Here is a 15,005-nt window from a genome sequence, read left to right as displayed (position 1 = left end):
TGTCAGAATGCTGGTTTTAATTCAACTTTCTTCTGGTTGAATATGTACTTTTAGAGTGCTGCTAGGAGAAAAAGCAAATCAAATCAGTGCCAGAAGTCGATTTACTGGTCTAAGCCAGTTTTTGGATATGAGACAATTTTTACCTTCTGTTACATTCTCAGTAGGGCAGAACTTGGAAGGCAGAAGGAATAAAATTCGACTTTAGTGGAGAATGATGCTGCAACCAAAAACTAGAAGCAGGACGACACTTTTGGTCACCTGTTGCAAAGAGGCACCTGAAGGCTTTCTGCTTTTTTTTTGTTTTTCAAAAATCAAAAATCCAGCCTGTACTGAAACAAAAACATGAACTGCTCCAGTGCTGGGATCATTAATAGTGCTGACTCCTTTTCCCACACCCCTTTCTGGTGGTAGCCAGGAACCATTAGCCTTACCATTTCTGCCTTGTTGGGAGCATATTTTTACCATCCAGTGATGAACACAAAGCATTAAATGAGTAACAACGATACATTGTAAAACAAATCAGGTCCTGTCTGGGTGTCAATTTGGCAGCTCCTTTTCTGTAATGCTGTAGAAAATCAAAAGCTGATAGTGTGCTTATTTTCATTATCCTGATTTTCTTAGAACAACGCTAATAGTAGATTCTGAAGTCATTACCTGTATCTTTAAGTGAGGCTATCAGTGGGATTAGGGAAGAGTAGGAAGTGTCACTCATATAACTTGGCAAGCGCTGGCACCATGACAGTTTTCCTTCTGAATTCTCTCTATTGTCAAACCAATGTTCAAACTTACTACTTGCAATGCGAGAATGAAACTTGGAAAGTGTAAATAAAAAGAGCGTTAATGTTAGTTTTCCTTTGAAGTACTAATTTAGAATTTTGTTGGGGGAATGAAATATTGATAGCTAACTTGCCTGGTTTTAAAAGGTGAAAGGCAGTATGTCTGCTTAAGTACTGCTTTGAGCTTAATTACCAAAATAATTCTGAGAACTTATTTGTGGAGCTGAGCTCTGGCTACAATAGTCCAGGAATGTTACAGCCTTAAATGGCATTTAAATTTGAAACCTAGCAGCCTTATATCCAATATCATTTGTCCACAGACCATTGTCATGTAGGTGGAATGCTGCTCTAAAACCTTAAGTATATTCCTTGCTATAAAAATACTTGCAGTTGAATCAAGACATATTTTCATGAGAAGGTCATGTAAGTGGAAAATACATGGTGGTCTTCCCACAACGAGTTGTCCATGATATCAGTTACATTAGTTTGTAGGCTAAAAATAATTCTCTACGTTAATCTCTTGTATCATAGATGTACATATGTGATGAGAACAGAAGGGCCAATGAGTATGACTTCAAGAAGGCACTTGATCTGCTGGAGTATATTGATGAGGTAGGAAAAGTTTTTGATGGATTTCTAACCCAGAGACTTTTTAATTTTTTTTTATTATTTCAGCTAGGATGGTGTATCTGTAGTTAGTTAACATACTAGCTTACTGTACAGTAATTAAAAATAACCCCTGATGTCTTTTTTCAGTTTGTTTTTAAGTCACTGGAGACTTAATGCCAAATGTGGTTTAGATCATTTAAGAAAAATGACACTCCTCATTTTCACTTCCCATTTATAGTCTAGAGTTTCTTTTTTAGAGCCTTGCTTCTCTACAGGCTTTCTCCAAACAGGACAAAGATCATCTGTTTTCAGTAGTTTAGTTCTTGCTGCTTCCCTATTGGCAGTTTCTCTGATTGTCATGAGATAATGTGGGATAGTGTCCAGCTTTTTAACATGTAAATAACATTGGACCACAGATTTGCTGTCTGCTTTCTCAGTGCATCTCGTTGTATGATCTAGTATCTTGTCAGGAGTAACTTTCCACTAATCATGAATAAACTTAACTTCTGAGGTGTATCAGACCTGAATTATCAACAGTCTTTGCTAAAAAGCTAAAGTTGTATTTTTTAGTGAAAGTGTTCCTTACCAATTGAAAATGAGAGCTCTTTTCTGATTATTCCAATTCCTGCTAGTCTGGGTAGGGCTCCAAGTTAAAATCCTCACTGTAATAGTGCTTTGTAAACACCATTGTGCCACTTTGGTCTTCAATAACTTTGGTTTGATAATTATAAAAATATTTATAATAAAAATGTTTTTAAAACTTAAATTGATTTTAAATTGGTTTTGCATTTCTTTTATCAAATTTTCTTTTGAATAACGTTTCTTTACTGTTAATAACCAGTGGGTTTTTTGCTTTACATATGAATATGTTTCCTTGTCCTGTGTTTAGTACTATATTATATTTTGTGTACTGATGAAAGAGTATTACTAGAGTAGCATGTTACTCTGAGTTAGTTCTCTTCAGTTTAAAAAAAAAAATCAGTGCTTTTCTTCTAACTTTCCCCTTCATTTTGACAACATAAATAGTCCAAATAATATTTTGCAGTCAAATAAACTTGAGTGAACTCATTTGGTTCTCTCTTAAATTAGTTTTCCTCTTAAATTTTGTCACCACAATTCATGAACACTGAGATAACTATTGGTTTTTTACATCTAAATAAAATGTCACTCTAAAAACATGAGAGTTCTAATTATTTTTTGCTCAGATATTTGAGCCTCTAACAACTTCAGTAGAGCTATTCAGCACAAATTAGAGATGGTGGCTTAGACTAGAATCTAAAAACTAGTTCCCTAGTTTTCCCTGCTTTTCCCTGGCAAAAGCAAGTGTAAAGTCAAGACCCATCCTCTTGCTTCCAGGCTAAATTCAAGGGTTCATGGTTTTCTGTTACCTCTTATGAGGGGAATTTGAGGTAGGTGTGGTGCTTTGGGACATTGAGAGGTGGAAAAAATATATGGTCTTTTTTTCTGACATTATACTTTAAAAGGGGCTCTGACACCAATTAATCTCAAAGTTTCTGTGCAATGAAGGGACTGCCCTTTCCAAGACAAATGTGTATCTTTGAAGACATTTACTAATCATAAAACATACATCCTACTGTGGACACTAATGCCTGCTAGTTAGCTTGGTCATGCTGAAAAAAGAGCCTTGCCTTCAGTCACCATTTAGCACATCTTAAAATAAAACTTGCTAGAATGCAGTGTTCTACAGATGGGTATTTGTTCACGTGCTTTAAAACATGCCCTTTTTCAAATTGAGGTAGTCGGTCTTCAGTAGTCGTGTGGCAATGTAGGAAGTCTGAGCGATGTTTTCAAATGGAGATGAAGAGTCTTTGGTGTTTCAACAGTCTGATCAGGTCATCAGTTAAAATAGCATGTGTTAAAAACAGTGTTCAGTAACTGAAGAATCTAATTCATTGGTATAATCTGAGTGATTACTTAAAAAGAAAAAAACCTTTAACTTGCCTGTCTTTTTCTCCTTGTATGAAATGAAGGAAGAGGAAGTGGATGTAAATGATCTTAAACTTAAAATTCTCTGTAAGGCTCTCCAAAGAGATGGGTAAGTCCAATATAAATACCAATTACTGGGAGTATTTGTGACAGCTTTTCCAGAATTACATATTCTCTAGCTCACTGAAAAGATTGCATTTCATAGTATAAGGTCAGTAAAGGATGAAGTATGTGATCTGAATGTGTCTTTTTATTTGTAAAGTGAAATCCCAACAAAAAAAAAATCTGTGGTACTTTGTTCGCTTAGCTCATTGGCAACCCTGCTGTGCATTCTCAGCACCTGAGACAGAAATGTAACCATGCAGCTTTCATTCTTGAGCCCTTTGCTAAGGTAAAAGCTTTTTTTTTTTCCTTTGAGGCATCTCAAGATAGAAGCTTTTTAAGAGCAACATGTGCAGAGGTCATTCCTGCAAACTTTTATTTCACTTATTTTTTTGGCCATTGAACCATACTGACAAGTTCATGACCTTTTTGAGTTAAAGCTGCATTCTTGACTGTAAGTGCAATGAAAGCTTTAAATACTGCTTAAAAGAGCCACTCTTACAGATGTTCAACACCAAATACAGGCTGAATCCCGACTGGTCAGAAGAATCTCCTCATCAAGCAGGGTTACTGTTCTCTCCCAGGTTAAATAAGTCAAATGGCATTTCCTCCCTTTGTAATTTTCAGAATTTATCCAATTTTCCAGCTCTCATCCATGTTCCAAGAGGACCTAAGGAAGAAAAGATGAGGATGGAATACGTTCCAAATGCATGTTCCATTTGTGATTAAAATGGAAATAAGCAGCATTTGGATTCGTGCTTTTGCATAGGATAGATTCCAGAGGACACTGGTCTGTAGAAAATAAATTCCTAGTTGCATGACAAAGTTATTGTCACATATGACACAAATAATATGCAGAAACAGGTTCACACTATTCCAAGTGCTTTCTTCCTTTCCTATTATTTTCAAGACAGAAGAATCCAGAACTCCTACATGGTATAAGTCCAGTAACTGGTTTGTCCTGTCTACCCTGGGCTGAAAGAGTTTTGGACATAATATTTAAACCATTCAAATCATACATAATGCTGTCAAGCTTTTGCCCACTCAGCTAGCTAACCAGATGCAATTTGAGATCACTTTGGCACTGAATAGTGTTTAGAAAACTTGATGTCCCAGTTGAGTTTCCAGTCCAGCAAGGTTCACAAAGGCTTACAAAGAGGTTGATCGCTATTTCAAAAGAGGTAGTGTTAACTTTCATCTGTGTGCAGAAGTAAGCATTTGACACGTTACAGTACCTGCTTTTAAGCATGGCATCGGTTTTCTGGCTTAATAGCTACAAATGGTGGTAAGGTTCTTGGGTAGAATGGAGAGCCTTGCTGAGCATGCTCCTGACCTTCTGGTAGGGTCCTCACTATCCTCCTCTGTGCTGAAGAGCGATTTGTTTTCTCAAATCCCCCTTCGCTTTCCTTCCCTCACATTCTTCCCAGTAGAATTAAAGATGAAATCCTAGAAGTTTGGGAGTTTTAAGTGACATCCAGGGTAAAATCATGGTTTCAGTGAAGTAATAGCTTCTCTGGGAGCCAGGTCCAGATCCATTGGCCCAAGGAGGTTCATGTTGGTTTAAGGAGTGATAGGAGAACTGGTTTTGTCTGGCAGTTTTAACATATGGGACAGAAATTTTAACAACTGAAAGGTTACAACCACAGCAAAAGAAGTTAGGTTGGTGTTGGCTTAAAACTGCTACCTGTAAAGCTCTGCAAGGATGAAAAAATGTCATTTAAAATCTCTTTCTCTTAGAAAAATCTGTTTGGGCTTTTATCATCACAGATGAGACTTGCATTCATGAGTCTTCACTTTCACATTTAATCACAAATGAGACAAACTGTATTTGTTCTGTGTCTGTGTTTGCTGTTACAGGCCTGCAACTTAGATTTTACCGTTTTTATCCTCCTCCTTCCTTTTCTTGGTGTTTGCTTGTTTTGTTTTTTTCAAATAGTTAGCAAATTGCTGCTCTTGCTCTATTCTATTAGAAAATAAATCTATACTTTCATCATCTCAATTGTAAAATATAATTACTGAGAATAGGAAATTCTTATCTTGATAGATAATATTTTTTATTTTATCAAAGAAATAATGTGTTATTCTATAGTTTAGAAGACAGGAAGCATTTCTATTGTCCTCCTAACTAGACTACATTATAGCACTGCAATTTTATTGCAGCTTTACTCTTGGCATAACAAATAAGTAACCCAGGGTAGGAAAAACCTCTTGCTTTGAGCTGTAGCCAAGCACATAACACTTATGTGTGAACATGTATTAATCACCTTTGATAATTTATCAAATTTCCTGCGTATTTTTTGTTAGTTTTCATTTGATTTCATCTGTGCAATTATTTCCACAAATTATTCTTTTACTTGCAGATGGTCCAGTTCAGATGGTAAAGATGATCCAATTGAAGCATCTAAGGATAGTATATTTGTGAAGATATTACAAAAACTGTTGAAAGAAGGTAAAGTGTGCTTAAATATAATTGAACTTCTTGAAACTGTTTAGTTGTTTCAAAAGCTGCTAAAGATGAACCGTAATAAATAAGAAGTAGCGTTAATAAATTCTCGGAGTAATAAAAACTTCCATATGCATTCCACTAGATAGTTACAATCATATGGAGCTAATTCTAGCTATAAAATGTTGCGGGGATAAGAGATGAGCAGATTTCTTGGTCATGATCTGAGTGCCCTCAAATTATTTGCTCCAGTAGGGCAGCTGTCAGATTTTTAGCAGTTCCTTGCTGTACAGTAAAATGTGTCTTCTGGAGTTAAATACATATCTTCTGTAAGATAAGGGATTAATAACTCTGTCATTCAGAAAATCTTAATCTATTTTATCTTGTGTGGTTTTTGGTTTTGTTTTCCCTCCCCAAAAGCCAAAAAAATAATGAAACCCCCCAAGTTAAAGCTGACCGTGTTAAAGTTAAAGTTCTGGCCATGGAAGTTACAGCTGGGGATGGGAAGGGATGGAAGCAGTTCAGAGTCAGAGTCTGTTTTAAATATTACTGCGTATGAACTTTTTTCAGAACAGAGAAAGTTCCATGTCAAAAATACAAAAATTAAGTTCTTCAGAACGGTTCTAGTTTTGTGTGTTCAATCCTGTCAATTTCTTTTCTTTTCAGTCTGTGGTGTGAGAATCTTATAAAATGTTGCAACTGGTGATATAAGTATTTATTACATGACTGATCTTTATTTTCTCTTTTTTTAAATTTCTTTTAATTTGGTGACATGTTATGTGAAGACTTGGATTTTAGGTTTAAGGATTTTAGGTTTAATCATAAATTCACTGAGAAGCTCTGTTTGAGTAGGAATTTTTTTTTTTTAAAGCTCAGTTTTACAGGCTACTTGAGCTTTATTGTATTTTTTGACATGTATAATAGAATTAGATCTTCTCGATTCCAAAAGAGTAATTTAACTCTGAGGCAGGCACAGGTGTTTACTTAAAAATGATCTTAACTGCTAATGCAAAGTACTTTTATCAGTGCTGTAATAAAAGGTTTTGTGTTGTAGGAGTTCAGTTAAGTGAATATTTACCGGAGGTGAAGGACTTGCTGCAAGCGAACGAACTTGGCAACCTGAAATATAACGCTTACTTCGAATTTGTGTTAAAGGCAAACTATGAACTCTATGTTCAGGGACAAGCATGATTCTCGCTATTTTTTAAAATATTTTTTCTAAAGAACTGTTAAATTCATGTATACGTTTTTACATTCTGTTTGGTTTTTTGCTAAAACTTTGTAATAAAATTTATATGAGTAATATACTTGGTCTTACATTTATAGACATTGATGCTTTAGTCAGGGGAGGCAGGGGTGTGTTTTCAGGCAAAAGAAGAATAATGGTTTTGTTTTCTGTGCCTTTCCTAAACTTGTTGTTTCCTTTTATATCTTCATTAGCATGAGTCCTGCCTGTGGCTCAGATACAGACACACACACACTGAAATGTGGGACCCAGTGCAGAAGGTGGAAACTTTTGCTCTCACCTCACTGGGGCTGTGGTTTCAGTTCAGAGAACATACTGAAAGCATGAATGCTGGGTGACTCTGTTGCTTACTTAAGAGACAAATTATTATTCTATAAGATAACTCTACTCTTTCTTTGTACAACACTTTTTGCTGTAGAAACCAAGTCATTTCAATTCTGCATTAAAGATTACTGGCACAAAACAGATAACTGGGTTGTCACTGGTCACTCAGCTTGTCTGTGACAGAAAGGAATAAAGCACAGTTCTCATTCAAAGTCCCCTGGTCCAGTAAATACACCCTTTTTTTCAGTTTATATCTGTAGATTAAACTTACTCAAAACATTTTCATATTTTATCTATTTAACTTTCATTTAAGTTACATCCAGATTTCTAGAACACATGTAAAAATGAAATTAAGGGCTCACCATGCAGTCATTCACAGCAACTGCTTGAACCTAGAAAACAGTTATGAAAGTGTGGGAGTCCAGCACGAGCTTCCTTACTTGATCTTCCTTACTAGCTGATGCTACTAATTTATTTTTTTTCTACCCCTGCTGTCCCAATTAGTGATCTCTGACATGGGAATTAAGAAATAATCCACTTATCTTTTCACTTGTAATTATTGATTGGCAGCAGATTTTAATCTTTAAATAAAAGTTACTTCAGTCTGACATGCTGCACCTTTCTTTTGCAAGTAGCTCGCCAGCCAGAGAGTGAATGCAGAGCAACTTGCGTGCCCTTATGTTTTACTTGTCTGGCTCGATGCCTGCTGCAACAACTTGATCCAACAGCTGAGAAGGTCAGAAGTTAAATTGGTTGAAGAGAATCCAGTTTCTAGTTTTAAAAGCACAGCTCCCCTTCCGTGGCTTCCCCTGCTCCCTGTACTAATACAGTAAGCTGGGCTGAGAGTCTGAACATGTTTGGAAGAATAGATTTATCTAGAGAGGTTCTAACTAATATGGGAAAGAAATGCACTAGCAGTCATCTTCTAAGATTGTTCTGAGAAGCGAACTTTGCTCTTCGGCAGCCGTGCATGGCTGAGAGAAAAGTGCCGGTGTAACTCCCAGCTGTGGCTGCAAAGGAGTGGAGTGGGTTGTTTAAAGCCTTAGAAGAATTCCACATGCTTGCTAAAATGGCACTTTAAAGGTGGTTTCACATTATTGATAACATTTTGGGAGAAAGGGAATAATCTAACAAATGATTGCCGCCATCTGCTGAAATACATTCTACCTGAAATTTTTATTAGATTCTTAAATTTTGCTTGAAGAATCTCTAACTGACTGTCTAATAAACGACTTTGGGGATATCTCATCCCTTCCTAGACTGTCGACCACCTGTATTCTGTCGGGAGCGGCAGGGGAAGCCCTGGAAAGCTTGCTCCAGGAGCAGGCGTTTCTGTCCACCCTTAGCTGTCCATCTGTTTGAGAGCACCTGGCCTCTCTGCTGGGTGGGTTTATTCCGGTTGGTGTAAAAGCATTCACCAGGTTCTCGGGAAACGATCAGCCGTGTAGGCTTTGCAACTAATGTTTTATTCTACTGCTGGGTTGGGAGGCATTTGGCATTTGTACAACGGCTTTCCATCCGACTATTGCCAAAACAGAAGGCTACAGGCAGTGAGTTTACTTAAATAAAACCTCATTAAAATAACTTCCATGTCTAAACTGAAGTTTAATGTTCTTGTACGAGGAATATTGAGCTGGTTCACTATTCTGTTGGGAAGCTTGAAGAGGCTGGGATTTGGGGCTATTCCTCCTCTCCGTCCTCTGCCTCATGATGCAATAAGCTGTTCTGGTGCAGAAATCCTGTCTCAGGTTACTGTACAGGGAGGATGCCTTCATTTACGACTGCATGTCAAAGGTCACGCCAGAGCTCTAGGTTGTCTCCAAGTGTAACAAAAACAAATGAACTTGGAACAAAAAAGATTCAGGTTTTGGTTAAAATGGCTTAAGGAGCATGAATAGCTCCTTTTGAATAAGGAAGTATACATTGCTTCTTAAATAGTTGTTTCCTCAGCAATGGAAAATACACACAGTATGGGATGTCCACATTTCTATTCTCTGTTGCCACCGGAGTAGCAGGAGGGCTTATCAGTTGTCATTGGTGACCAATTTCGGAAGCTGCGTGTTATGGATAGTGCTCTTCTTTGTGCCCAGCTCTCTTCTGGAAACTAACTTCAAATGTGTTCTGACTTGGGCCCAAAACCAAATTCATTTCATGAGTCCAGTTAAGTATCAGACCTCCCTGTGGAAAACAATATTTTACGCAGAACTGTAAGAATTTAACATTGCCATTGGGCATTTTGCTAGAACAAGATTGGGGCAGAGAAAAAAATTAAAAGAAACGGAAGGGCTAGAGTGGGTTTACGCTTGCATCAGGTTTCATTGAAGGATTAGGAATGTTTATCTTTCAGCGGTTAGGCTTTCTGTTATTTCATTTCTGATTCAACACAACAGTCCATACTTTGGAAACCACAACGGAGCGTTACAGTTCTGTGAATAGATTTGATGGCTGCGATGCCTTTAAGGGCTTTCAGGCTTCCGATTTTTGTACTGCCAGTTGTTGATGACAACTGAAGAATACAAGAAGTTGAAGAACAGTATGAGAGAATAGCATGTTTTATCCCCAGCGTATTTTAATACAGTAACTTGTCAGGGAAAATCTATAGCAGAATGAAATCGAGAGCTGCCAGAGGTAAAGAGGAACGCTGCCAAACTGGAGGATGCAGAAATTAAACAGAGAAGAAGAAAAGTTGTCTGCTTCTTTGTCGACCCATCTGCTCTGCCTTGCAGTGGAAGAAATCAGCTGCAGAAATGCCTTCACTTGTAGGAGACTCCTCACAGCATGAGCGCTTCTGGCTTACTATTTCTTCTTCCTCCTCTCCTGACTCCCTTCTGCTAAATTTTAAAAGGATTTACCCTTGGCCAGTTGTGCCTTCAGAGAAGGTCTTGAAGGTTGATATGATTCTGTGCATCAACTCATTGGCAGGGCTGCAAATCTGCTTGCGTTACTATCTCTTCTTTCCATCAGTAACCAGGATTTCTGTATAAAATCTTCCAAGTGTCCCATGTGGAATCTCTGCTTAAATATCCATAGCTGAAGGAGATGAACTGTTCCTCTTCACTTGCCCAGTATCTTCAGCTCGTCAGAGATGACTTGCCTATGAGGCTGTGGCCCTTTTGGAAAGGGTGAGCCGCAGCAATAGCTGCAGGATGCCGTTGCCCGGCCGACCTCACCGGCCAGCAATGGGTACTCGGTAATGGCACCAGCATTCATGCCTACGTCAGGCTTCTGGGATCATACAGTCACCAGGATTAATGCTTCACCGGGTTTCTCTTTAGCTGTTTGTCTAACAGATGTTACCCCCTGTGTTTATTTTCCATTTTTAAATCACAGCAAAGAGAAAATACATGGCTTAACTCGGTGTGTAAAGCCGTGGCTTTTACACAGGCTGTCGCCGTAGGGTGGTGGTGTGTTCAAACCACAGATCTACCTCTCCACTTCGCCTTCTCCCACCACTCCCCTTCTCCCCCCGGCGCTCACCTGTACCTACAGGCCAGGTCCAGCAGGCCCGTATTTCCCTTCGCAGCCCCAAACTTCGGGGCTGCGGGAAGTCACGGCCGTGCAGCTGAAGGCCCCTCACCTGCCCAGGCCTGCCGAGAGCCCGGCAGGGCCGCGGCCCGCCCCGCCCTCATGCCCCGGTGGGCCCAGGCCCAGGGCCGGGCCCGGGCCCGCTCCGGCCGCCTCCACGACAAGGCCCGGCCGTAGGCCCGGCCCTGGGCCCGGCGGTGCCGCCGCGGCCGCCCCCACCTGCTTTGCCCTTAACGGGCCCGGCGGTGCCGGGAGATTATTTCGGCCGCGGCCGCGGGCGGTGGCGGTGGGGGGGCCCGGCAGACGCTCCTTATACGGCCGGGCCCGGCTCACCTGGGCCGCGGCCAGGAGCGCCTTCTTTGGGCAGCGCCGGGCCGGGGCCGCGCCGGGCCCGACGCCCAAATATGGCGACGGCCGGGACCGCATTCCTGGGGGCCGGCCGCCGCCGCCGCCCGCCGCGATAAAAGGCTCGGCGGCCGGCGGCGGCCCACGACCTACCCGGCGAGGAGCGGGAGGCCTCTCTGCCAGCGGCCCGACGCGCGCAGCCCGCAGCCAGCCCAGGTAAGCCCCGGCCCCGCCGCCTCCTCCCACTGCAGCCGGCCAGCCGTGAGGCTCAGCCCGCGCCCCTGTGCCCCCGCAGACAGCCGACACCATGTGCGACGAGGACGAGACCACCGCGCTCGTGTGCGACAACGGCTCCGGCCTGGTAAAGGCCGGCTTCGCCGGGGATGATGCCCCCAGGGCCGTGTTCCCCTCCATCGTGGGCCGCCCACGCCACCAGGTATGGTGTCGTCCCCCTCCGAGCCTCCCCCCGAGCCCTGCCACGGTCGCGGGGTCCTGCTGCCTCCCGGCCTGCTGGGGAGCCCTGTGATGCTGCCCGTGGAGAGGTCGCTAAGCCCCCACTTTCCTCCCCTGTAGGGCGTCATGGTGGGTATGGGTCAGAAGGACTCCTATGTAGGAGATGAAGCCCAGAGCAAAAGAGGTATCCTGACCCTGAAGTACCCCATTGAACATGGCATCATCACAAACTGGGACGACATGGAGAAGATCTGGCACCACACCTTCTACAATGAGCTGCGTGTCGCCCCTGAGGAGCACCCCACCCTCCTCACTGAGGCCCCCCTTAACCCCAAAGCCAACCGTGAAAAGATGACCCAAATCATGTTTGAGACCTTCAACGTCCCTGCCATGTACGTGGCCATCCAGGCTGTGCTGTCCCTGTATGCCTCTGGCCGTACCACTGGTGAGTGCAAGTGTCCCGCTGGCCCTTTTCCCCAAGCAAGGACGCCCAGGACTGGTCCCCTACAGTGACAAGTGCTCTGCCCGGCGGGGCAGGGCCCTCTGTGGGCTGCGTCTCAGGTGGCTGCTTCTTGCTTCCCCAGGTATCGTGCTGGACTCCGGCGATGGTGTGACACACAACGTCCCCATCTATGAAGGGTACGCCCTGCCCCATGCCATCATGCGCTTGGATCTGGCCGGTCGGGACCTCACTGACTACCTGATGAAGATCCTGACTGAGCGTGGCTATTCCTTCGTCACCACAGGTAAGCACTATTCCCTCCCCCAAAATGTCCCCCCTCGCTTCCAACCCTTGCACCTCCAGGGATGCTGCAGCCTCTGGCCTCACTGCAAGCCCCGTGCGCGCTCTCCCTGTTGGGAGTTTGCGTGTGGTTGGGGGTCTGGAGTCCCAGCAGACCTATGGAGGAGATGCAAGCGTTCCCTGTTCCTCCTTTGCAATCACTGACGCCTTTACTCTCCCCTGACAGCTGAACGCGAGATTGTCCGTGACATTAAGGAGAAGCTGTGCTATGTGGCGCTGGACTTTGAGAACGAGATGGCCACCGCTGCCTCTTCCTCCTCCCTTGAAAAGAGCTACGAGCTGCCTGATGGGCAGGTCATCACCATTGGCAACGAACGTTTCCGCTGCCCAGAAACCCTCTTCCAGCCTTCCTTCATTGGTGTGTGTGCCCCCCTCCCTCTGTCCTCCCCTGAGTCCTCCCGTAGAGCTCTCACTTTGGCTTAACTTGTGCCTCCTTTTCTCCCCTTCCCTGCCCCCAGGTATGGAGTCCGCTGGGATCCATGAGACCACCTACAACAGCATCATGAAGTGCGACATTGACATCAGGAAGGACCTGTACGCCAACAACGTCATGTCTGGGGGTACCACCATGTACCCAGGTATTGCTGACCGCATGCAAAAGGAGATCACAGCCCTGGCCCCCAGCACAATGAAGATCAAGGTAAGGCTGGAACGTGAAGGACGCAGGTGCAGGAGCAGCCTTCTTTTGCCCTCTTGCAGACAGCACGCGGGGCCGTGCGCGCCCCTGTGCCTGCGCCCCGCAGCGGTTGCTGGTTTACTGATCTCGGCTCTCTTGGCTTTTTCTAGATCATTGCCCCACCTGAGCGCAAGTACTCTGTCTGGATCGGTGGCTCTATCCTGGCCTCCCTGTCCACCTTCCAGCAGATGTGGATCACAAAGCAGGAGTACGATGAAGCTGGCCCATCCATTGTCCACCGTAAATGCTTCTAAACATGTTTACATGATCACTTTGCCAACCATGCTCAGGATGACAGCCTTCTAGGTTGCAGGCTGCTGAGGACCTGCAACAGCCATGTAACTTTCTATTTTGTAACAATTTCTGGTTACTGTTGCTCCAAAGCTCCACGTGACACAGTGTATGTAAAGTGTACATAAATTAATTTATTTTACCTCGTTTTGTTTGTTTTTAAAACCAATGCCCTGTGGAAGGAAACAAAAAACTTCAAGAAGCATTAAATCATCGGTCATTCTGTCACACCCCTAATGTGGTTGTTTGTCGTCATTTCCTTGGGTTCTTCCATCACTCACTGACATAGGGTGTGTTGTCTAACAGCGAGGGCGGTGGGTGGGGGGGCTGCACCCCCCCAGGCAGGAGGAGGGCAGGGAAGGGGACAGGTCTGCAGCCGGAGGAGCCAGCTGTGTGTGACTTGCTGGGGTTGCAGACAGCTTGGCGTGGCTGAGGGCAGCCGGGGGGGGGGTGGCTGCGCGTTGCAACATGCCGGTGCAAAGCGGGGGGCCTGCCGCTCTGCAGCGTGCTCCTCCTAGACCCAAGGGGGGGAAAGGGTTACCTGGAGCCTTGGCTTGCAAAGGGTTTTATTTGGCTCAGCCTGCCAAAAAAGTAGCCCTGGCACGGTTGTGCAGCTCCAAGGCGTGATGGATGGAGGCAAGGCTGGGGCTGAGGGCAGGTGGCGGCTGCAGGTTAAATAAAGAGCTTTCCACTCCGCTTATGGGAAACCCGCCTGCAGGGCCGGCTGTCCCTGGGGGGCCGAGGGCAGCCAGGGCCACTTCCTCACCCTGCCTGACACCCTTGCCCTTGCCCCTGGTCACACATGAGGGGCTGCCTGCAAAGGGGCCACCCCCTCCTCTGCCCTCCCAGGGCCCGATCCTTCATGAAGGGACTCCTGGGGAGCCCAGAGGAAAATCCCAGGGGCTTCCCCCTGCCACAGATGTTTTCCTGCTCTTTTTGCCTATGAGGAGGCAGAGCAGGGAGGGAGGTGGGGTAGCTGCCCCTGCCTTTCCCACTTCTCTCTTACTGGGGTGGGGGGCTCTGGGCCCCCCCTTTGCTTCCACTGTGTCCCCCCCCACATTCCCCTGCCAGTGCCCAGCTCCTTCAGGCAGCCACCCTAAAGCCCTGCCAGGCTTGGCACAGCTCCCTGGGTCAGGGCACATGTGCAGGAGCAGGCAGCCTTTGGAGGAGGGCTCCTCCTGGGGCACAGAGCCCTGGCAGGAAAGCAGTGCTTGAGTTTTAGGGTGTCCCTGTGCTGTGGGAGACAGCAGTGCTGGGAAAAAAAAAGATGATTTTCAGTTAAACTTCCAGCCCAGGAAGGAATTTTTCTCTGCTGTGACTATGCCAAGGGTACTCTTGGTTTGCATTTTGGCTGGTTTTACCTTCATTAAATTGAGACCCATACGTGAGTACACTTTTTTGTAGCCGTATCCCAAAGGAGAAGCCTGCAGGAGAAGCTGGCCTGATCCTTCCCTGGTATCTGGGGG

General features: G+C 44.3%; 2 protein-coding genes across 2 annotated transcripts in view; both read left to right on the top strand.

Moving 5' to 3' along the window:
• Positions 1-7,180, top strand: part of NUP133 (nucleoporin 133) — a 36,849-nt gene extending 29,669 nt beyond the window's left edge. Inside the window, exons 23-26 of the mRNA XM_074818491.1 lie at positions 1,308-1,388; positions 3,377-3,441; positions 5,795-5,883; positions 6,932-7,180. Of these exons, the coding sequence (XP_074674592.1) occupies positions 1,308-1,388; positions 3,377-3,441; positions 5,795-5,883; positions 6,932-7,068 (372 nt within the window). The 3' untranslated portion in view covers positions 7,069-7,180. The remainder of the gene's footprint in view (positions 1-1,307; positions 1,389-3,376; positions 3,442-5,794; positions 5,884-6,931) is intronic.
• A 4,063-nt stretch (positions 7,181-11,243) lies between these two features.
• Positions 11,244-13,776, top strand: ACTA1 (actin alpha 1, skeletal muscle). Its single transcript, XM_074818492.1, has 7 exons — positions 11,244-11,533; positions 11,613-11,753; positions 11,891-12,215; positions 12,355-12,516; positions 12,739-12,930; positions 13,031-13,212; positions 13,359-13,776. The coding sequence occupies exons 2-7, from the start codon at positions 11,625-11,627 to the stop codon at positions 13,500-13,502; spliced, it is 1,134 nt and encodes a 377-aa protein (XP_074674593.1). The 5' UTR covers positions 11,244-11,533; positions 11,613-11,624; the 3' UTR covers positions 13,503-13,776.
• Positions 13,777-15,005: the final 1,229 nt, after the last annotated feature.

The sequence above is a fragment of the Strix aluco genome, chromosome 3, assembly GCF_031877795.1.
Source record: "Strix aluco isolate bStrAlu1 chromosome 3, bStrAlu1.hap1, whole genome shotgun sequence".
Taxonomy (NCBI): domain Eukaryota; kingdom Metazoa; phylum Chordata; class Aves; order Strigiformes; family Strigidae; genus Strix; species Strix aluco.
This window is presented reverse-complemented; position numbering and strand designations above follow the sequence as displayed.

Excerpts from the sequence above, each read along its gene's own strand:
- ACTA1 (XM_074818492.1), top strand. The coding sequence starts at position 11,625 with ATGTGCGACGAGGACGAGACCACCGCGCTCGTGTGCGACAACGGCTCC. Across the intron at positions 11,754-11,890 it reads TGGGCCGCCCACGCCACCAG|GGCGTCATGGTGGGTATGGG; the intron begins GTATGGTGTCGT and ends CCTCCCCTGTAG. Across the intron at positions 13,213-13,358 it reads CCAGCACAATGAAGATCAAG|ATCATTGCCCCACCTGAGCG; the intron begins GTAAGGCTGGAA and ends GGCTTTTTCTAG.